General features: G+C 34.4%; 2 protein-coding genes across 2 annotated transcripts; both read right to left on the bottom strand.

Annotated features, from left to right (window-relative positions):
* Positions 1-1,155: 1,155 nt before the first annotated feature.
* Positions 1,156-10,276, bottom strand: slc39a8 (solute carrier family 39 member 8). Its single transcript, XM_073834100.1, has 8 exons — positions 9,728-10,276; positions 7,942-8,113; positions 7,089-7,258; positions 6,811-6,933; positions 6,549-6,725; positions 4,145-4,346; positions 3,873-4,057; positions 1,156-1,953 (listed from the first exon to the last, which is right to left on the bottom strand). Exons 1-8 carry the CDS (start codon positions 9,875-9,877, stop codon positions 1,804-1,806), a joined length of 1,329 nt encoding a protein of 442 aa, XP_073690201.1. The 5' UTR covers positions 9,878-10,276; the 3' UTR covers positions 1,156-1,803.
* A 144-nt stretch (positions 10,277-10,420) lies between these two features.
* manba (mannosidase, beta A, lysosomal) lies at positions 10,421-22,748 on the bottom strand. The gene is made up of 17 exons (XM_073834099.1): positions 22,414-22,748; positions 22,226-22,320; positions 21,991-22,096; positions 21,685-21,858; positions 20,077-20,200; positions 19,815-19,984; positions 18,543-18,647; positions 18,305-18,456; positions 18,095-18,212; positions 17,927-18,013; positions 16,236-16,403; positions 15,891-16,109; positions 15,078-15,242; positions 14,185-14,329; positions 13,890-14,035; positions 12,042-12,302; positions 10,421-11,915 (listed from the first exon to the last, which is right to left on the bottom strand). The coding sequence occupies exons 1-17, from the start codon at positions 22,630-22,632 to the stop codon at positions 11,685-11,687; spliced, it is 2,685 nt and encodes an 894-aa protein (XP_073690200.1). The 5' UTR covers positions 22,633-22,748; the 3' UTR covers positions 10,421-11,684.
* Between the last annotated feature and the right edge of the window lie 1,209 nt (positions 22,749-23,957).

The following is a 23,957-nucleotide window of genomic DNA, read 5'->3' on the forward strand; positions in this document are numbered from 1 at the left end:
CAATTGACCATTTTAGCAGCGATAATCAGCAAATGCGAGTTTCGTTTGGTTTAGTGGTACTGTTTACATTCAGTGCTGCCAATATAGCCAACTGATGACGTATTGTGAAAACACTCTACAGACAAAGCAAGGCAATTTTTTTTCTAGAGTACATAGCGAAAGCCAAAGAATAAAAACGGGTCTTCAGATTAGATTAAAAATAGCAAGATTAAAAAATATTTAATGAATTATGATTTTACAATTTAGGGGCAGTAAACAAAACCATATTACCACAGAAATGACTGATTTTGTGTTCTGGATTGCTTAGTTTTACTTCCAGCACACATTGTTCTGAACATTTAGAAGTTATTGTCAAACCCTTCAACTGCTGCCCAGTTTTCCCGCTCTCCCCTTGATGCACAATCACCAATATTCTTATAATGACACTGCATTTTTGAGGTGTGCTGATACATGATGAGAACAGTTGAATTAGACTACTTCTGTGTTTCCCCTTTGATTTCAGTTCCTACAGCATCATACATACCATTGTCATAAGTTGCATCACCACATGAACCATGTTCCACTACTGCTAGATCATTTCTGAACTACAAACTTCCCAGTTATCCTGGTGTCCTTATCAGTAACACTTTTCATGTTTACAGGTTTGCCCTTCTGCATAAATTTGTTTTATCCCTTATGTTATAAATCTTGAATTGTTATATGACTCTTATCAGCATGTCTGTGTGTAGGAAAACAAAATTTAAACAAACGTATCCTGGTATATAATGAGTGTTTGGTGAAGTCAACATAACTATAAACTGGAAGAAGTATACATGAGTGAATTAAAGCACATTATATATTTGTTTATACTGTACAGTGTATATGATGCGTTTCCAAATTACACAGTTGAGGTCTAAAGTTTACACCCCCTTTCAGAATCTGCAAAATGTTAATTATTTTAACAAAATAAGAGGGATCATACAAAATGCATGTTTTTATTTAGTACTGACATGTATACTTTAAATTTAATTTATCATAACATTTTCTACTCAATATTACAATCTAAAAGAAACAGTTGAGTTCATTTAAAATTTATTTGTAAAACTGTTCATAATACAAATATTTTAAAAACAGATTTACATTAAAAAAAATTCCATATACAGCTAGTGAGCAAAAGATGACAGTGGGAAAAAGCAATCTAGAAATATACCAAATAAGAACAAACTAAAGAGATGAAAGCTTAAATACTTTTTTCACAAATCTATGTACAGTTTTGTTTCTTACTGTTAAAATACAGTTTGTAAAATACATTTTGCATCCAAAACCTTGTTCTAACTAAATAGAAAGTAATGGAAGGTTTAAATTCACGCATTCTCCCTCCTAATGAAACCAGCTGTCGAAAAGCACACATCAATTATCCTCACTTTCATTTCCTATGGTCACTGTGTGAACAAGGTACGGTCTCACTCGAAAGGTGCTTCAGCATTGACATTTGGATGACAAAGCTGCTCAGAGACTCAGTGCTAGGCTGTCACTGCCACTGAGGAATTCCTCCTTACACAGCGGCGTATTGTTGCCATCAGACACCAACACCCACATCAGAACAGAAACAACTCAAAAAAATCTCAATAAACAATAATTTATAAAATCATGTCCTCCAGGACTATATGATTGTGTGATTTTTTTTCCACAACAGCAAATACAGTACAAGTCTAATGAACAACAAAAATAAAAAAAACAACAGTGTCTGTCTCAAGTTTTTGGTATCTGGCACTGGAAACAATTGTTCCTTGTTTCTCTTCGTTTTCAGATGCTTCTTTCTTTCTAACCCAGATTAATATCACCAGCAAACAGGGTAATAAGCAAAATTACAGTGAATCCGGTAAGCAGCCCAGCATTCTGGATCAGGAAGAACACAAGCCTTCCTCGATAACCTTTGGTATGTGTAGCCATGATACTGTTCATCTCTGGGAACTGGAAAAACGGCACACATTTAATTAGAAATTTTCAAAGAAATTTTTTAGAACTTTTAGAATCTTTAAAGGTGACAAATCATAAAAACCTGACTTGAATCCCCAGTGCATCTACCAACCCAGAAAATGTGAAAAGAGACAACCCAGTAACTTTGTAAAAAATGAGCCGCTCAGTTTTATTGTAATATTATCGCCCTTTAATCTGCACGCTTCCACCCACAGCGCCATCATTTTGTTTTCACAAGTAATGTTGTACCAGTTCTAACGAAATGGTGAAAGTTTAAGCAAAGCACTATTTAGAGTTGCAGCCTCAGAGGAAACAAGAGAGCAGTGGATTTATTGATTTATTTACTGTATATTACGCTGCTGCCACACAGATCGAATATAAACATGCTATTTCTTTCCCAGCTGTTTACCTCCGCAGACACAACCGACTGTTTTTGTAATTCATGTGTTTTTAACATAAACTTGTGTGTATTTGACAGTTTAAGTGCAATAAGACATGAAGGAGAACTTAGTTTACTACTCACATGCCATGTGACAATTTATTTTGTCATTTTTGAGTTTGAGTTTATAAATTATAAACTTACTGATATTAATAACAATAACATTTCTGAAAAAAGGGGGGGAAATGATATACAATATATTTTATACATTTCATTTGTCATTTTTGAGTTTGAGCGCTAACTTGTGTATTTTTATAATACTTTATTTTTGTCATTTTTGAGGTTGAGAGCCAATTTGTGAAACATTTACTCAAAAAAAATTATATTTTGTCACATAAACATGCTAAATTTAAAAAATAAATAACTTATAAATGATAAACTTACTGATATTAATAAAAATAACATTTCTGGAAAAAAAAGGGGGGGGGGGATATACTTCTTACTATTTCATTCAATTGTTTTTGTCGTTTTAGAGTTTAAGAGCCGATTTGTGAAACATTTTTCAAAAATGTATAGTTTGTTCCATAAACATGCTTAAATTTAAAAATAAAAAACTTATTATAAATTATAAACTTTCTTTGTGTGTGCTTCGGATGTGTGTGCTCCGAAAACCATATATCAGAAGTTTAAACTAATATGGCTTTAAAACGCATGATTTCAGCGTGATAAACATGATAATCAAAACCAAACAGATGTATTCTATCAGAGTATCTGTAAAGGCACAGCTCTACTCTTGAAAAGGGGGCGGGGAGCAGCAGCTCATTTGCATTTAAAGAGCCATGCACGAAAACAGTGTGTTTCTGCTTCCACTCAAAATAGCCATTTTCAAAATTATATAATAAATGTGACCCTGGACCACAAAACCAGTCATAAGGTTAAATTTTACATAACTGAGATATATGCATCACATGATAGCTCAATAAATAAGCTTTCTATTGATATATGGTTTGTTAGGATAGGACAATATTTAGCCGAGATACATCTATTTGAAAATCTGGAATCTGAGGGTGCAAAAAAATCAAAATACTGAGAAAATCACCTTTCAAGTTGTCCAAATTAATTTCTTAACAATGCATATTTCTAATCAAAAATTACATTTTGATATATTTATAGTAGGAATTTTTAAAAAAAATCTTCATGGAACATGATCTTTACTTAATTTCCTAATGATTTTTGGCATAAAAGAAAAATCTATAATTTTGACCCATACTATGTATTTTTGGCTATTGCTACAAATATACCCCAGCGCCTTAAGACTGGTTTTGTGGTCCAGGGTCACAAATGATCTGTGGGGTATTTTGAGCTGAAACTTCACAGACACAGTCTGGGGACACCTGAGAATTATGTTACATTTGTTAAAAGAGGCATAATAGGTCACCTTTAAGGTAACCTTAAGATAGGTTATAAAATAATTTAAACATCAATGTTTCATTCCCATGTATTCCAAGTTGTAATAAGTAAGATGATGTCTTACCATGTCTGCAAGGGAGATATAGAGGAACATTCCACCAGCAATGGCAAAGATAGCATTTGGAGCAAAGCTACTGCCTAGCAGGATCCCCAGTGCAAGACCGAGATAACAGCACATCGCCGACAGCAAATTAAAACACGCAGCCTGACCAACACTCATGCCCGAGTTCAAGAGAATCACAAAATCACCTACAGAGAGACAAAGAGAAAATCAGACTTGGAAAAAAATGACATGATCTTTTGATGATAGAGTAGGTCTCTATGTCTGTGTTTTACCCAGCTCATGAGGGAACTCTTCACAGAAGATGGCAATAGAGGTGCTGAAGCCGGTGAGTAGAGAGAGTGTGAAGGATGCTCCGATGGCCAAACCATCTATGAAGTTATGAACGGCATCACTGACGGTGATCATCCACGCCATAGTCTTTATATTTGACATTCCATCCCCTTTCAGCCAGCGACAAGTTAACATGCATGCATTCTGCACAAATTTAACAGAGAAGAGACATGGTCAGAGGCAGTTCACACAAAATATGTTCTTTGCACCCATTCACACAAAACATATTTTGTTTACAAACTTTTTTTTTCCATATTTAGAATGATGTGTCATTCGCAAGATGCCACAAAAAAGAGGTAAACGTGTTTTTAAACGTGCTAGACAGACTTATTTGACCACTGCACTCACATTTTTTCCAGTGTCTCACGCGTAACACGCCATTCTAAAAACACACTGCTAGTGTTTTGTGTGAACTTTTATAAAAATGCATCTCTACATGCTTTTTTTAAAACTACATTGCCCTGCGGCTCACGTTTTTAAACACATTCTGTGTGACTGGCTGCTTATAGTTAAAGGATTTCCTGATTATTTACTCACACCCATGCCAGCCAAGATGTTCATGTCTTTCCTCTTGGCTTGTATTGAATTCCTTTAACCATTGTTCTTTACAAATCTTTGTTTTTTGCGTCACTTCTCATAGGAGCTTACGCCTACGTCATCCGCTGGAACGCCACTCTTTTGTGAACGCATGTACGACATTTAGGAAAAGCTAGAAATTACAGTTCATAAAGTTGTCAATATGGATGTTTTTCTTACACAAACACATCGATTCACCTCATAAGGCTTTTATTAACACCCTAGAGCTGCGTGGAGTACTTCATTTTGCTTGAAAATCTCAACACCCATTCACTGCCATTATAAAGCTTAGAAGAGCCAGGACATTTTTAATATAACTCCAATCATATTTATCTGAAAGACTGAAAGAAGATAGTCATATACACCTTGGATGACTTGAGGGTGAGTAAATCGTGGGGTAATTTTCATTTTTGGGTGAACTATCTATTTAAGAGTACAACGTTACGTAAGACAAATGTTAAATAAATTCCCATTGTCAGATAAAGTTACAAGATATAGCTAAAACTGCAATTGTGACTCATGACAAGTCACAATTACAAGAAATACAGTCACAATTGTGCTATTTAAAGTTACATTCTGACATATAGGCTTGAAGTTGCTCAGGCTCGTGTTGTCTAGTAGGTGTTTACAAAAAACTGCACAAAAATGCTTTTGCTTTGTGGACAGCCTTCTAGTTTAAATATCCTTAGATGGCAAAACATTTCTGAGAGAACTGAGGGAAACAGACTAAACAAACAGCCGTTGAGCACATACCCACGTGCAAGATCAATAATGTTCTTCTGTAAATCATTAATCTAATAGTTTTTGAGCTTTCACTAAATCATGCATATTTCCTAGAGGATCTGGTAAACATTTCTCGGTACTAACAAGGAAATAGCATTGTAGCATTAAAGGAGAAGTTCACTTCCAGAACAAAAATACACAGGTAATTTACTCACCCCCTTGTCATTCAAGATGTTCATGTCTTTCTTTCTTCAGTCGTAAAGAAATTATGTTTTTTGAGGAAAGCATTTCAGGATTTCTCTCCATATAGTGGACTTCTACTGTGCCTGCCAGTTTGAACTTTCAAAATGTAGTTTAAATGCAGCGTTGAACAGCTCTAAACAATCCCAAAAAATTACAATTCATATACTTTTTAACCTCACATGCTCATCTTGTCTAGCTCTGTGTGTACTCTATGTATTCCGGTTCAAGACAGTTAGGTTAAGTCGAAAAACTCCAATCTTATTCTCTCCTCCAACTTCAACGTCATCCTGTATTGCTGTTTTACCTTTTTTGTAAAGGGCGTTTGATCTTCTTTGCACTATCACTTTGCAAACACTGGGTTGGTACTTCTGCAGCGATGTAGGATGATTTTGATGTTGGAGGACAAAATGAGATGGGAGTTTTTTGACATACCCTAACTGTCTTATACCGGAATACACAGAGTATACGCAGAGCTAGACAAGACGTGCATTTGAGGTAAAAAAAAAAAATACATAAATTGTCTTTTTTTTTTTTTTTTATAACGATCGTTTAGCTAGTTAAGACCCTTCTTCCTTGGCTGGGATTGTTTACAGCCCTTTGAAGCTCCATTTAAACTGCATTTTGGAAGTTCAAACTCGGGGGCACCATAGAAGTCCACTATATGGAGAGAAATCCTGAAATGTTTTCCTCAAAAAACATAATTTCTTTACGACTGAAGAAAGAAAGACACGAACATCTTGAATGACAAGGGGGTGAAAAAATTATTTTTGTTTTTGTACAAGCATTATGAATTCTCTGTGTTACCTTTTCAATAGCTGGACTCTCACTTGGGTTGTTAGGCTTTTCATTGATAGAGTTCATTTCAAGACTGGTGTTGTTTGTGATGATGTCCCCGCAGATGTTGTGTATGACAACGTCATTGCTGAAGGTGTTGATGGTGATGTCAGCTGACTGCAGGGGAGGAAAATGACTGTGTCCCATCTGCAGTGGAGGTGAACCATTGAGTTAGACATGAAAACAGTTCAATCTGTTCTAGTGAATAATATACAGATGTAATAGCTCTTACCTCTGTATCTGCTTTCAGTACAATCTTTAAAACCCGTTCAGTGAAGAACAAAATGTAAAATCCACCAAAAATCCCAACTACGTTTAGCACATAGTCATCGTCTTTGGGATCTAAACCGAGGGCCTGTACAGTTGGCAAAACAGAGAAGAATTAGGTCTGTTTTTGGTCAATCTGATAATGTTTTTACCCTCTAGAGCTACATATTTTTTTTCTAAATCTTTGTAAGCCATTCTATCTCTTAAATATCATCTCATAATCTCATTGTAACTCGTTCTTACCTCTGGGATAAGTTGCAGCACAGCATTTGAAAACAGCGTCCCAATGGCCAGTGCAATGAAGTACGTCAAGACTTTTGGAAAATATGTTTTTTTAGTCAAAGGCACCAGAAATAACCCCACCAGAGCGGCCAAGTTTATCACGGTCACGGCCAGGAAACCATAACCCCAAACTACAGGAACAAGGAAACAGATTTACACATATATTGAGGCATATTAAATTTATTTCCATCAATTCAAGTCAATTAGTGAGATAAAACAGTAGTTTTAGATTATTACAATTTACTGCAGTTCTACTCTGCATCCCAATACAGAAACCTAGTGCAGGAAGTGTATTAGATTTACTACTGTATCTTTTGTACAGTCTGTTAGTGAGGACATCATTACCATATGAAATGGGATCAGACAAAGGCTGTTTTTTTCTGAATGTGAAATGAGAAACTGATGCCGCACAGTTCAAAATGACTGAATCAACCAAATGATAACGGGTCATGGAAAATCCACATTTCGGTTCAAGTGTTTGCTCTCTAAAAATATCTGTGACGTGATAATATTAACTTCCAATCATCATGAATCATATACAAAAAGGGTAAAACCATGATTACACAAAAGTGTCTTGTGAAAGCGAGTAGACAAGAAAGTGTATTATGAATACATAGTACACCCAAAATAAACAGTAGGAAATCAATCTGTGACTCCCTCGTATAGCGATAAAATATGTTGACATGATCTTCAGAGGTTTTATTTTAATCTCTGCCTATTTCCTCATTACTCAAAATATATTTCCCGGACTCCAAACAGCACATTTGATTGTCGCTTTGGCTAAGATGAAGGGGTTTGTGGTAATCAGACTCACCTTTGTGAACAGGTAACAGTGAGGAATCATTAAGGTTTGAGGGAGTGTAAGGGCAGGCAGGGAGCAGGACCTGATTAAGAATAGCTGGACACATCATGTCCAGATCATTGAGACTGACCGCAGAAGCATTGCCCAATCCAAAGGCAGACAGCAGCTCTGACAATGAAGAACACTATTGTAGAAAAAAAATGGAAAAAATGTAACATCCGATCATCAAGAATTACAATGTGGCACTGATTCTTGAGACAAATTTTAAATATATCTCCTATAACTAATTAACAAAACCAGATAAACAAAATAATTGAATGTTTATTATGCAAAATATGGTTTGGAGACAATTCCATATCTGAAAAAACGCTCAAAACAATCACCAACTCTCAGTAAAACAAAACACATCAAACTATGCTGATAGCTTGATTATTATTACAGATCAAATGCAAATGATAGAAAACAAAAAGAAAAAAAATGAAACTTTATTTATCCTTATAACTCAACATACATAAACAACAGAAAACAGGTTCCCACATTTTGTCAAATTAAGCTGTTTCCAGAAATATTAATTCTTTCCAAACAGGAAGAGGTGAGTCCTGTTAGCCAAGCAGAAAAGAGAAAAAAAAAAACAAGAAAAACAACAACAACAACAACTTGGCTATAATAATTCAAAATATAAAGGTAAGCATTCAGGCTTAGGCTATATCCAACAAATGTGCTGTATTTGGCCCATGTACACTACCAGTCAAAAGTTTTCGAACAGTAAGATTTCTAATGTTTTTAAAGAAGTCTCTTCTGCTCACCAAGTGTGCATTTATTTGATCCAAAGTAAAGCAAAAACAGCAACATTTTCTATTTAAATGTAATGTATTCCTGTGATTTCAAAGCTGAATTTTTAGCATCATTACTCCAGTCACATGACTCTTCAGAAATCCTTCTAATATTCTGATCTGCCACTCAAATACCATTTATTATTATTATGTTGAATTTTTTCAGGTTTTCTTTGATGAATAGAATGTTTTGAAAACAGCATTTATCTGAAACAGGACTCTTTTGTAACATTATAAATATTACCATCACTTTATTATTTATTAGTAGCAATTTCTATAACTTCTTTCCCCTAAATAGCGTCTGAATGGAAAAGTGTATTATGTGACAAAAGTTTTTTTTTAATTTCAGATAAATGCTGATCTTTCTTTGGATCTTTCTATCCATCAAAGAATCCTGAAAGAAACTCAGTTTTAAATATTGATAATAATAAAAAAAAAAAACGCTTCTTGAACAGCAAATCAGCATATTAGAATGATTTCTGAAGGATCACGTGACACTGAAGACTGGAGTAATGATGCTGAAAATTTAGCTTTGATCACAGGAATAAATTACATTTTAAAATATATGCAAATAGAAAGCAGTTATTTTAAACAGTAAAAATATCTCACAATATTACTGTTTTTCCTGCTTGGTGAGCAGAAGAGAATTTCTTAGCAAACATTAAAAATATTACCGTTTAAAAACTTATATTTGACCGGTTGTTATTTCTGATGGTGATGCTACAACATTGAATGAGTATGTAAAGAAAACAGTGAGACAATGTTAGCAGGAGATGCACTTAAACAGGTTAAAAAACGTTATTCCCTTGACTTTTCACTTGTGTTGGCTTGTTTGTTCTAGTAGAAAACTTGCTTTTTTTCAAAATAAACAGATACAAACTTTCCACTTGCATTTTTATATTATGATAGGAAAAACCCCAACAGAAACAGTTAAACGTTGTTTCAGACTGGACACATCCTCATACCTCTCTGTTCTTCAGCGGATTGGCGTCTTCATCGACAGATGCGGCTCGGCGGCTGGTCATGAGGCGCAGAAAGTTTTCCAGGTTTCCCGTGGACAGCGAGTCGCTTTCACCGTAGAAGCGCAAAATATTTTGAAGAAAACTTTCCTCCATGTTTCTATCCTTTCGATATGAATAACTTTACCGAACAACTATCCGAAAGCAAGTAGGCTCTAATAAGGCAGTCGACTATCAAGACGGATGGAAACCACATGCGCACATATGAACTAACAACAAAAGCCGCAGGTTAATAAATGAGAAATTCAGCTCTTTCATTTCCTTTTCAGAAATGATTTGCAGTCTCTCGAATGTGGGAGGAACAACTTTCTGACAGCTTTACTAATCAGCCGCAATCAGTGAGAGCGGAATACGCCTCTGACGCGCTCTCTTCATCCCTCAACGGAGATCGCGGGAGGAACTGCTGCTGCACGGCGGGTCAAAGAACTGCAACGTGCTGCTGCTCAACCACTGCTACTACCAGCCGGATAACTGCCATCACTCCCTGTGTCAATGAAGCCTTTGTTTGCGCTTTTCCAGACATTCTTGCAACGTGTTCAGGTCTGACTTGAGTAACTTTCAAGTGATCTCATGGTGGAAGGACGTTACAGCCATTGAAAATAACAGAACCTCAATATTTACACATTTCTCAATGCCTATTTTTAATCACCATTACCGAGCAACCATGACTTAGTGCTTTTGGAAAACAGTCTCAATACGAAGTTATATAATATTGAAAAAAATGTTGTAAAGTATTTATTCAAAGTGATTCAAGTATTCAACAATTGACTACGCAGTCTTTATATGGTTAGAAAAATATTGTACCTGAAAAATATTCTTTAATGTTTTTTAAAGAAGTCTCTTCTGCAATTATTTGACCCAAAGTACAACAAAAACAGTAACAATTCTAAATATTTTTACCTTTTAAAATAATATATTCTATTTAAATATTTTTTTTAATGTAATTTATTCCTGTGATTTTAAAGCTGAATTTTTAGCATCATTACTCCAGTCACATGATCCTTCAGAAATTCTAATATTCTGATGTGCTACTCAATAAACATTTATAATTATATTATGTTGAAAACAACTGAGGGGAATATTTCAGGTTTCTTTGATAAATAGAAAGTTCAAAAGAACAGCATTAAAAAAATACTGACTCCAAGCGTTTGAATGGTATAGTGTGTAATAACAGTATAAATATTAAATAATAAATCAAATAAAATAATAAATATTGATAATAATGATAAATGAACATATTAGAATGATTTCTGAAGGATCATGTTGCACTGAAAACTAATGATGTTGAAAAATTTGCTTTGATCACAGGAATAAATTACATTTTAAAAGGAAAGGAAAGGAGGTGACGTGAGGCCAAGTATGGTGACCCATACTAGGAATTTGTGCTCTGCATTTAACCCATCCAAGTGCACACACACAGTAGTGAACACACACACACCGTGAACACACACCTGGAGCAGTGGGCAGCCATTGCTGTGGCAGTTGGGAGCTCAGTGCCTTGCTCAAGGGACTCACCTCAGTGAGGGTGGAGAGAGTGCTGGTAATTCACTCCCCCCACCTACAATCCCTGCCGGACCTGAGACTCGAACCTCTAACTCTCTAACCATTAGGCCACGACTGAATATATGCAAATAGAAAACAGGTATTTTAAATAGTAAAAATATTTCACAATATTACTGCTTTTGCTGTATTTTGGATCAAATAACTGTAGGCTTGGTAGCAGAAGAGACTTCTTTAAAAAAAACATTAAAAATCTTTAGACTGTTAGTGTATATAAAATAAAAGTAATAATAAACAGGGCCATCCTGAGGATGCAGTGCCCTACAGTCTTTTATTAATTTATTCTGTTTAGTTGATTTTAAAGAAGCTGTCAGTCAGACAACTTAACAAGCCTATCATAAAATCAGTAGACATCCCTGAGAGACGTGATATGAAGATTTGCAGTGATTTCTTCAACAGTGGTGTTTCTCCATGCTCCAAAAATAACTGTGGCTTTCTTAGACAGCATCAGGAAGCCATTGACATCAAAGTGACCAGGAATATCGTCAACATCCAGCCAAACATACACAGCAGGAAAGGAGCAGTGCAGAGTCACAAAAAAGTTCTGTACAACTTCTGTGTCCTTTACAGTAAACTGCAACATACAAATAAAATAAACCTGTCAGTCAGTTGAGGGATTTGATTTCTTAAGGACAGACATTTGCTTTCAGTAACATCTGGATGTGTTTGTAAATGGTGTGCGAGGATATATGGTTCTTACCGTGATGTTGGGTTTCTGCAAACCTTCTACATGCCGTGGAGAGCTGAGGAAGATGTGATTGTGAGGGCTGATCACTTGACCTTCCGGACTACCAAGATGAAAAACAGCTATGCACGAGCGCCGTGTGCAGTTCCCACACTGCGTCAGGAGATCAGATATAGGATGCTGAAACACAAGGGTGCTTCCTCCTGCTTTTATTGTAGTCACATTGGACTCCAAAGAACACACCACATTAAAGCTGCTCCAGCTGTGTAATTTCACCTGCGAACATGCATATAACATGACAAATACTGGTCAAAATGAATAAATAACTAATGCAAGTAAACACAAAATGAAAACATGTTTATGCTACAGCACTGGGAAGTCTTGTGGTGCACTCTTAAAAATAAAGGTGCTTTGAAAGGTTCTTCACAGCTATGCCATAGAATAACCATTTTTGGTTCCACAAATAACCATTCAATCAAAGTTTCTTTAAAGAACCATCTCTTTCTTACCTTTTCATAATCTGAAGAACCTTCTTTTGCCACACAAACCCTTTAGTAAGACAGAAAGGTTCTTTAGATGTTGAAGGTTCTTTATAGAACCATTTAGAAAAAAAGGTTCTTCTATGGCATCATGAAGCACCTTTATTTTTAAGAGTGTACTAGGTTTTGTCTAATTTAGAGATGTATTAATTTAATGTTTTATTAATAGGTTACCCAAAAAATTTTTTAATTTACTAAAAATGCACTCACTCTTACACCATCCCATATGAGTTTGTTTATTCATCACAGCAGATTTGGAGAAATTTAGCATTACATCACTTGCTCACAAGTGGATCCTCTGCAATAAATGGGTGCCATCAGAATAAGACAATATCCCAATAATCCACACAAATTCAGGCCATCAAATGATGTCTTATGAAGTGAAAATCTTAATGTTTGTGATGAACAAATCCATCATTAAAGGCAATTTAACTTTAAAGCATTGCTTCTGGCAAAAATTCAAGTCCATAATCCATAATAACACTTCTTCCAATGACAAAAGGTTTATCCACTTGTCCTCTCAAATCAAGTCCACAGACCTATCTGCTTTAGACTGTTTTTGATTGTAAACAGTGCTTAAGTTGTGCATATTTCTCTCTTGATTCAGGTAAGACACCTTTTTTACTGGAGAAAGCAATATTATGTATAGATGATCTAGAAGCAACGGTTTGAAATTAAACACATCTTAATGACAGATTTATTACAAACAACCAGGATTTCATTTCAAGATGTTAAATAAAAGACTGGAGTCATGTGGATTATTGTGATGCTTTAAGTCATTCTGATGGTACCCATTCACAGCAGAGGCTCCATAGTTGAGCAAGTGATGTAATGCTACATTTCTTCAAATCTGTTTTGATCAAGAAACAAACTCATCTACATCTCGGCTGGCCTGAGGGTGAGTAAATTCCCAGCAAAACATTTTTATTTTTAGGTAAACAATTCTTTTAATTCACTCTATTAAAACTGAGTTTCATTAATACTCTCAATTTAAAATGTGATACAATTTTTAATCTAACCTTCTCTGCATCATTAGACATCTTATCATTATGCACCTTATTCTTAAACATGGAAGTAAACCTATGGGTGAGACTGTTTGCACTACAAAGCAGTGTGTTCATAATTAAAATAATACATTAATATAATATGGTAAGACACACCAATCTGCAATATCAAGCAGCAAAATGAGCTGTTTTGTACAGCAAAAACTAGCTGGATGCGGATGAGACCGGAAACCAGACCCATAATATTTACAAATGGCTGCACCCATTTTACGGGAAGAAAAAACAACAGTTAGATATGTATTGAAGCACTACCATCTTACCTTAGCTTTGACATTGTGCTGCTCAGAGTGGCTGTCAGAGATGGCATAGATCATCAAGTTTCCCTTATCCTCAACCCCCACTGAGAGTATAGGTGCATAGAAATCTGTAGCCCAGTAGTGTAGCATTTTCCATTTACCACCAAACTCTGAATGTACACGATATTTCCCAGTCAAGAAGTATACTTTGACTTTGCATGTTCACATGCACATATAAATGACAAATTACTTAAGTAAGCAAGAATGCTTTCTTCTATGTAGAGATGAAAAGTGGTAGTCGTGCACATGATTCATTTACCTACAGACGACCAGGAAGGCCCCTGCCAAATGTCATTTAGCTGCCAGTAAAGGGTGCCCATCGTATGACCTTCGCCCTTAACAATGTCACTGCGACTGCGGCGGTAGAATTCTGTTTGGCTCTTCACACACTGTGCCTGCATTACCTGTTCAAACCAAAGTGTCATATTTAGTCATGTGACTAATGTCAAGGAAAACATTTGAGATATACACTACAGTTCAAAAGTTTGAGGTTGGTAAGTTTTTTTTCTTATGCTTACCAAGGATGCAGTTTTTTTTAATCAAATATACAATTAAAACACTAATACTGTGAAATATTATTACTATTTAAAAAAAAAAAAAAACATTTTTTTACATCTATTTTTGTAAATTTTAAAGGGATAGTTCACCCAAAAATGAAAATTCTGTCAATAATTACTCACCCTCATGTCATTCCAAACCTGTAAGACCTTTGTTCATCTTCAGAACACAAATTAAGATATTTTGATGAAATCCAAGAGCTTTCTGACCCTCCATAGACAGCAACACAACTGACACGTTCAAGGTCCAGAAAGGTAGTAAGGACATCACTAAAATAGTTCATGTGGCATAAAATTAAATAGTAGTTTCATAACATTACAGTTGAACCACTGATGTCACATGGGCTATTTTAACAATGCCCTTACTATTTTTCTGGGCCTTTAACATTTCAGTTGTGCTGCTGTCTATGCAGGGTAGGATTTCATCAAAAATATCTTAATTTGTGTTCTGAAGATGAACAAATGTCTTACGGGTTTAGAACTACACGAGGGTGAGTAATTATTGACAGAATTTTCATTTTTGGGTGAACTATCCCTTTAAAGTGTAGCTTCGTCTTGTGATGTTACAGCTTAAAAGTGATATGTGTGTGTTCACCTGAGTGATGTAAATAGTGTCTCTGTATCTCTGCATTGGGTCTGTGCTGTTAGGGAGAATGTAATGTAGCTCTGCTTGCTTGAGCATCTGCTGATTTCCATCTGCATGATGCTGCCGATGAGCTGAGAAATTGCTGCTGAAATTCCAGTCTGAAGACACTGAAACCTTGGTTGGAGGGGAGAAGTGGAAAAACAAGAGGATTTGATGATGTTACATTCCCCTTAGAAAAATAAGCATGCTTAATTGTACTTAACATGGACTTGTAGTGTACTTCAAATCTATATTATATTTATATTAAAAAATGTGACCCTGGACCACAAAACCAGTCAATTGAGATTTATACATCATCTGAAAGCTGAATAAATAAGCTTTTAATTGATATATTCTATTGATTGTTTGTTAGGATTGGACAATATTTGGCCGAGATACAACTATTTGAAAATCTGGAATCTGAGGGCGCATAAAAATAAAAAATAAAAAAAATAAAATCACCTTTAAAGTTGTCCAAATTAAGTTCTTAGAAATGCATATTACTTATCAAAAATTAAGTTTTGATTTATTAATGGTAGGTATATTAAATTTACAAAATATCTTCATGGAACATGATCTTAACTTAATATCCTAATGATTTTTGGCACAAAAGAAAAATTGATAAATCTGCCCCATTCAATGTATTAAGTATGTATGTTTAAGTGTACTTAAAGAAAGTACACTTTTATTACACTAACTCACAACATAAACTAGTACTAGGTGTTCTATACTGCAACTGTCTTAAATCTTAAAAAGCAGACAAATTTGTATTAAGTGTAGTACCTTACTAAGCGTGGAAAATGAAGGCCAGGACTGGAAGCCATACTCGGAAGCAAAGCGTGTGCGAGGAAAAGCAGTCCAGTCCCAGCAATCGTTGTAATAGTTGTAGTAGTGTGTGTCTCCATAGTGGGGGTCATAGGGGTTTTTAGCCACCCAACCTTCCTTTTCAGACTCAATGCCATTGGTTGGGCTGGACACTAGAAAAGGACGGGTGCTGTCCTCCTGAATTAAAGCACAGCATCGTTTGGTTAAGGCTTAAGATAGTACTTTAACGTTAGTGTGTGTGTGTGTGTGTGTGTGTGTGTGTGTGTGTGTGTGTGTGTGTGTGTGTGCGCGTCTCAGTCTCACCTGCAGCACGATGTCTCTGATGTTCTCAACATACAGATTGACAAAGTCTTTCACATACAGCGGTCGCTCAGCAACAGATATGTTGAACCAGTCGGTTGCTATGGCAGCTTCATTCTCATTGTTCCCACTCCAGATGACCACAGAGGGGTGAGATTTCAACCGTCGAACCTGAACCACAACAAATGTCCATATAACTGTAAATGTGACCCTGGACCACAAAACCAATCATAAGTAGGATGGATGTATTTGTAAAAATAGCCAACAATACACAGTATGGGTCAAAATTATACATTTTTCTTTTATGCCAAAAATCATTAGGATATAAAGTAAAGATCATGTTCCACAAGATTTTTTGTAAATTTCCTACTGTAAATATATCAAAACTTAACTTTTGATTAGTAATATGCATTGCTAAGAACTTCATTTGGACAACTTTAAAGGTGATTATCTCAATATTTATATTTTTTTGCACCCTCAGATACAAACCATACATCAATGGAAAGCTTATTTATTCAGCTTTCAGATGATGTATGAATCTAAATGTTTTAAAAAATGACACTTATGACTAGTTTTGTAGTCCAGGGTCACAAACAATATTCAGTGTGTCAATGAGGCTCAGTTTCGTTCATCTGGATCTCTAATTTTTTTGAAAAGATACATAAAAAAATGCAATGCACACATACAATAGATTGCAAATAAACCAAATAACAAAGAATGTTATTAATTTTTTTTCATTTTGAAATATTTTGGGGGGAATAAAGTCAAACATGCCTTGCTTTCATAATGAAAAAATATTTTATATTATTTCTTAAGAAAAAAAGGCATTCTAATAAAATTGCTTCTCTTAATAATATTTGAAAAACATCTGACCAGTGCAGCAGTGTTGTTAATATTTTTATTTGCTTTTATTTTTATATTTGCAGTTTTAATTTTAGTAATTTTAAGTAATTTGAGTTTTGCCATTTTTAATAGTTTTTGTTTTACTAATTTTAGTACTTACTGAAAAAACTTTGAAAATTAAAATTAAGTTACTTTTTATTCATCTTTTATATATAATATAATATTTAATATGTAATATATGTTTCAGTTTTATTTCAATTAACAACTATTTTTAATAGTGATTAATCATGATATTTGTACTAAAATAAATTTTTGAAAATAATGATTAGGGTGTGTACACTCACTGTATTCAAGTTATATACTACCAGTCAAAAGTTTTTAATGTTTTTTATAAAATACAGGTATTTTAAGCATCAAATCAGAATATTAGAATGATTTCTGAAGGATCATGTGACTGGAGTAATGGTGCTAAAAATTCAGATTTGAAATCACAGAAATAAATTACATTTTAAAATATATTCAAATAGAAAACAGTTATTTTAAATAGTAAAAATATTGTAAAGGTTTACTGCTTTTGCTGTACTTGGGATCAAATAAACGCAGGCTTGGTGAGCAGAAGAGACTTCTTTAAAAAACATTAAAAATCTTTTGACTAGTAATGTATGGAAATTTTTTTAATATTTAAAATACTTTATATTATTTTATTTAAAATATTTTAGTTTTATTAAAATATTTTTGATTAAAATATTCTTGAAAATGTTTTTTTCTAAACACTCCAATATGTCATTAACCTTTTTATTTGTCATCTATTTGAGGTGAACATAATATATGAAAGTGTAATGTATGCAAACCTGCTGAGTGACCTCCTCCCTCACTGTCTGTATAAAATCCTTTTCTGTAGGGTACAGTGCACAGGCAAACATGAAGTCCTGCCAAATCTGACATAAAAGCAAACAAACAATCAAATCAATTACATTCAAAGCATGTCACAGGTGGAGGATGTAAAGTAATAATCTTACCATGATTCCATACATATCACACAGGCTGTAGAAGAAGTCTTGCTCATACACTCCACCACCCCACACTCTTAAAGCATTCATATTTGCCTTCTGTGCAGACCGCAGCAAGATTGTGATCCTGCACAGCCAATGCAGAAAGCATTGTTTCACACTAAACAGAATTCAGTCTGGCCATTGAACTAGGTTGTTTTAAGCTGTAAATCTACTCACATATCAGTGGTAACCTCGTCCTGAAAGGCATGAGCAGGAATCCAGTTTGAACCCTTCAGGAAAATTGGTTTCCCATTGATGCGGAAGTAGAAGCTGAGGCCAGGGGACGAGGGTATAGGCTCTTGGACCAACTCCACCGTGCGGAAAGCAACCTGAAACAGAAAACCACAACACAACAGTGAGATAATGCAGATTGAGAAAAAAAAAAAAAACAATAAAATAAACAGAGAGACATTACCAATCGGTCTGCATTAAAAGTCTCTCCACCCTCCAATTTGACATCTATTGTCAGGTAATATAGACGCTGCTCTCCATGTCCAAACGGCCACCACAAACTGACACTCTTAAATTAACCACATTATTTATCAGCACTTATATCATATTACATCATATATCATCATATTTTAACTAAAACCATAAACATATTTTTATTACTTAAAATAAAATAAACATTAACTGAATTTTTTTTGTTATTATTTTAGCTAGTTTTTCTCATTTTCAATTAGTTTAACTTGATTAAAATAACTAACACTGGATTAAAAATTTATAAAAACAATTCTGAGAAAAAAAAAGTCAGAGTTGTGAGTTTATCTTTCAATTCTGACTTCATTTCTCAGAATTGCAGCTTTGTCTTGTAATTCTGACTTTATAACTAGCAATTGAGAGTTTTTACTATGCAATTCTAAGAAAAAAATTAGATTTGCAAGTTTATATCTGACAATTCTGACTTTAAATCTCCTAGCTAAGAGTTTTTACCATGCAATTCTGAGAAAAAAGTCAGATTTGCAAGTTTATCTCACATTTCTGACTTTATAACTCACAATTGTAAGTATTTACTACGCAATTCTGAGAAAAAAGCTAGATTTGTGAGTTTGTCTTACAATTCTGACTTTATAACTCACAATTGTGAGTTTTTACCATGCAATTCTGAGAAAAAAAAACTGATTTGCAAGTTTATATCTCACAATTCTGACTTTATAACTCGCAATTGTGAGTTTTTACCATGCAATGCTGAGAGAAAAAGTCAGTTTTGCGAGTTTATATCTCACAATTCTGACTTCATAACTCGCAATTGTGAGTTTTAACCATACAATTCTGAAAAAAAAAACAGATTTGCAAGTTTATATCTCACAATTCTGAATTTTTACCACGCAATTCTAAATAAAAGCCAAAATTCTGACTTTATTTCTCACGCAATTCTGGGATAAACAAATCTGAATTGTGAGATGTAAACTCGTAAATGCGAGGAAAAAAACCTCAGAATTGTGAGATAAAAAGTCACAATTACCTTTTTTTTTTTTTCAGTCTGTGGTGAAAACGGGCTTCCATAAAAACTACAATAAAAAAACTAATTTGAAATATTGATTAAAAACTATAATAGTATCCCTAACTACAGTATTATCTCAACAATACTAAAAAAAAACAAAAAACACTGATATATGTGACGTGTGAAATTTATGTTAACATGATACAGAATAGTCATAATCAGGCAAACTAGAACTGATCTCACCTCATTGATCTGTAAGACAAATGACTTTTTACTCTGCCCAGGTGTGAGAGACAGTTGAAATTCTGACTTTGACCGCAATAATGGGATAGACAGATGGACAAGACCCTTAGATGCAACATAAACGTCCAAGAACAATTCCACTTCAACATTCCAGCTTGAATGTTCAGAGTCTGGAGACAGAGAAGAAACAGAATATGGTTCTGGTTTGCTATTAAACTAATGTCTACAATCAATTCTCATTCATATGCAAATATGTGTGTACCATATTTTGGATTTGTTGTATAACTTAGAACCCTTAAAGTGTTGAAAACCTCCACACGAACTTCCTTCCAGATGCCCAGAGTGGGGAAAGATGGACCCCAGTCCCAGCTAAATGAGCTTTGAGCCTGAAAACACCAACAGACCAAAATCAGGAAACCAGTAACAAAAAATATAGAGGTATTGCTATATGGGCCATTCTACAGAATTGGTTCAAAGTCAGAGTTAGAAACATCTTTAAAAAAAAAAAGTGTCTTTTTCCACAAATTTGTACAAAATTGTATAATATCGAAGGTATTTATAGAAATTGTGCAGTTAATTCTCATATTGTATTTTCAGAAAGTTTTGAAATATTTGTCCTCTCCCCAAATTTTCACTACTGAAACAGTAATTTATAATATAATATAATACAATACAATACAATACAATACAATACAATACAATACAATATAAGGGTTATATTAACCTATTAACATATTGCTTACATCTTCACTGTAAATATATATTTGTCTATTTTTTCAATAGGTAATTCAATAACTGTTATAATATTTCAAATGTGATTTATGAGATTTATTGTATTTTGAATCCAATTTTTCATTGTAAATCATACTGAGTTTGAAGTTAAGAATTTATTACCAAACGCTATCATAACATCTTAGATGATTATTCAGTATACTTTATTTTTGACAAAGCATCCCATGTTTCAGTTGTGACTGCACATTTTTGGTAGTGACAATAATGTATTGGTAGCAACCACATCGCATTACAAAATTTTTATTTGCATACTAAAACACTGCTAAAACATAAAATACTAAAAATTGGCATAACTATACTACAATTTAGTTTATTTGCCATAAATAATCCTTTTTGTCATTACCGAAATGATGGCATGTTTCAGTTGTGACGGTTACAGTATTGTGACAATTTCATGAGATAAACACCCCAAAAAAACATGATGTCAACAACAAAAATGTTTTGTTCGTGGAATTTTAGATACTTTTGAGTCTAGCTCAAAGGTGCCAATCACACATATGTTATGGAAAAACGGAAAAAAAAAATCTAAAATAAATTTTTAAAAACAACAACGAAATAAAACGCAAAAATGATTTCAATATCATTTTCATAAGTTGAAAATTAGGGGCTAGGGCTCAGGACAACCACCTCCTAATTGAAAGTACCCACTAAATGATGATTTTAAGCTTTTATATTAAGATTTTAAGCTGATATATTAAGCTTACTGATATTCTAAATATTATTGTGGGTTTCAATAGATAAAAGAAGGATCTTAGTAAACATTTAAGATTTAAATACTTTTTAGATGTGTTTTTTAGTTGTGGAACAGCAGTCTGCACCAATTCTGTACAATAACCCTATATACTCTAATGCAGTGGTTTTCAATCCTGGTCCTGGGGACCCACTGCTCTGTGTCTCTCTTATTTAACACACCTGATACAGAGCATCAGCTCATTAGGAGAGAGATCCATGTACTTAACTGAGTGTGTCAGATAAGGGATACATACAAAATGTGCAGAGCAGTGGGTCCCCAGGACCAGGATTGAAAACCACTGCTCTAATGAACGTTTTGGGTTTGTGAGTGTGACACTGTTTGTACCTTTCTGACAAAGTTACCATGACACTCTCCTTTCTGTACAGGAGGAGGACAATCAGGTGGTACCCTGTACTCAGTGTGGGCATGACTCCTCTGAGATGCATATGTGACAGCTGACATAATCCACACCTGGAGAATATTCTCTTTATCCTTTAGCAATCCAGTGACTTCAAAATCCTGAAGAGAAAAATATTATGATTTCAACAAAATGTGTTTTTAAGGATATACATTGTTACTATTATTATCATAATGTCTATAAACATGTATAAAGAACGATTCAAACAATACATCAAATAGTTATTTATTTACGTATCTGCGGAACATGTTGTCTGTCTTTCCAATGGTGACTCCATTGAGAGAAATGGTAGAGACTGTGTCGACTCCTTCAAACACTAGGACGGCTTTACCTTTTCCTCTGTTAAAATATAAATATAACGTGATTGTTATCTTATGATAAACCACCACATCTTTGACATTCTAACTCTAGATGTATGGTACCAATCAGAGGGCAGGTTTAGTTGGATTTAGAGGGTTGTTGACTTACCTAACATGAGTAGGTACTGTGAATGATGTAGTGTAAGTCCAGTTGTCAAGTGAAATCCATCTGTAGGCCAGGTCATTAAACCTATAATATGGATCCTGTTGACACAGAATAGAGTTTTTATGAATATTAATTTCACACAGTTCGAATTGTTAATATTCACTTCATAAAATGTGATTGTTTGTATATACCGAAATGAATCCCTGACGCTGCAGAGCCGTATGAACACAGCCTGGTACCTCCGCACTGAGAGAAACAGATGAGTTTGAGTTGAGCAGCTGCCATTTCCCGTTCAGAGAGATAACATCAACTCCCAGACTGGAGCTCTTCACTTCAGACGCAAGTGCGCTGTCAAGAAAAGTGACCGCTAAAAGGTAAAAGCACGTAAAATACCATACCACATGATTCATGTTTATTTATCATGGCAGACTTGACACTACCAAAGTGATTTCTATATTACATTGTTGAATCACGGGACTTAAAGGTATAAACACACCGCCCTAATATTTTCTGCTGCACTTCCCGGTTGAAATCAAAAACGCAAGACGATCAGCTGCTCTCTCACGTGGAAGCATAAACATCCGGTGGCGTTTAAGTTAAGGGTATGTGGCTGTAATATAGTCTACAAAAATATTCAAGTATATTAATTGTATTTAAATAAAATTATAGAATTTTAACAATGATTGAAAATTAAATGTAATTAAATGTTGTAGCGAAAACAACAAGTTATTCGAGAAGTGAACTTGTGAGGGCTTTTATTATGCCTGCACTTCTAACTAATGTGGAAATGTGGTGGGGAGATTGATAAAAAATATTATATATTGTTATGTATTTGAACGCAAGAAAGCGCTTTAAAACGAGAATTATGAGTCTGTCAGTGGAAAAGAACGAAAATTATTCAAAAGATTTGTTCAAACGTACAAAATCGTTCAGTACCGAAACACCTATAGAAATGCAGTTTAAAATTTTAGACCAAGCTTAATCAGAAAACATTTTGTCCCGGTTTTACAGACAGGGCTTATTTTAAGCCAGGACTTGGCCATAGTTAAGATATTTAAGCAGCTTTTATAGAAGACAACATTACAGGTGTGCATCTTGAGGTAGAACAACCCTACTGAAAAAAAACCCCCAGCTAAAACCAGCCTAGGCTGGTTGGCTGGTCTTAGCTAGTTTAAGCTGGAAATAGCTGGTTTTAGCTGGTCTCCCAGCCTGACCAGCTAAGAAAGTGGCCAAAACTCTTCTAAAACCAGCCAACCAGTTTTTTTAGCGGGGGCACTGACATATTTTAAGATATTTTAAAATATTAATTTGTCCTTACCAAACCTTATTGAGTACACTAATAATCATTTGATTAATTTTAAATGATTCGTGACCTGATATGGTCATTTCAAGGGATATACAATAACCACTTTCCATATTCAGTACATGAGAAAAAGCAGTCTGACCCTGGACCACAAAACCTATCATAAAGGTCAATTTTTGGAAACTTATATTTGGACATCATCTGAAAGGTCAATAAATAAGCTTTCCGTTTATGTATTGTTCTTAGGATAGGACAATTTAGCTCAGATAAAAAAGGGTGCAAAAAAAAATCTAAATATTGGGAAAATCACCTTTAAAGTTGTCCAAATGAAGTTCTAAGCAATGCATATTACTAATCAAAAACTAAGTTTTGATATATTTATGGTAGGACATTTACAAATTATCTTCGTGAACAATTAAATTTACTTATTAT

The sequence above is a fragment of the Garra rufa genome, chromosome 2 (assembly GCF_049309525.1).
Source record: "Garra rufa chromosome 2, GarRuf1.0, whole genome shotgun sequence".
Classification (NCBI taxonomy): domain Eukaryota; kingdom Metazoa; phylum Chordata; class Actinopteri; order Cypriniformes; family Cyprinidae; genus Garra; species Garra rufa.

What these genes read in the sequence shown, in the direction of transcription:
- slc39a8 (XM_073834100.1), bottom strand. Translation starts at nt 9,877, where the DNA reads ATGGAGGAAAGTTTTCTTCAAAATATTTTGCGCTTCTACGGTGAAAGC. An exon ending in ACTGTTACCTGTTCACAAAG is followed by an intron (nt 7,259 to 7,941) that starts GTGAGTCTGATT and finishes TTGTTCCTGTAG; the next exon opens with TTTGGGGTTATGGTTTCCTG. An exon ending in AGAGTCCAGCTATTGAAAAG is followed by an intron (nt 4,347 to 6,548) that starts GTAACACAGAGA and finishes AAATTTGTGCAG; the next exon opens with AATGCATGCATGTTAACTTG.
- manba (XM_073834099.1), bottom strand. Translation starts at nt 22,632, where the DNA reads ATGAATCATGTGGTATGGTATTTTACGTGCTTTTACCTTTTAGCGGTC. An exon ending in AGCGTCAGGGATTCATTTCG is followed by an intron (nt 22,321 to 22,413) that starts GTATATACAAAC and finishes CTGTGTCAACAG; the next exon opens with GATCCATATTATAGGTTTAA. An exon ending in TACAACAAATCCAAAATATG is followed by an intron (nt 19,985 to 20,076) that starts GTACACACATAT and finishes CTCTGTCTCCAG; the next exon opens with ACTCTGAACATTCAAGCTGG.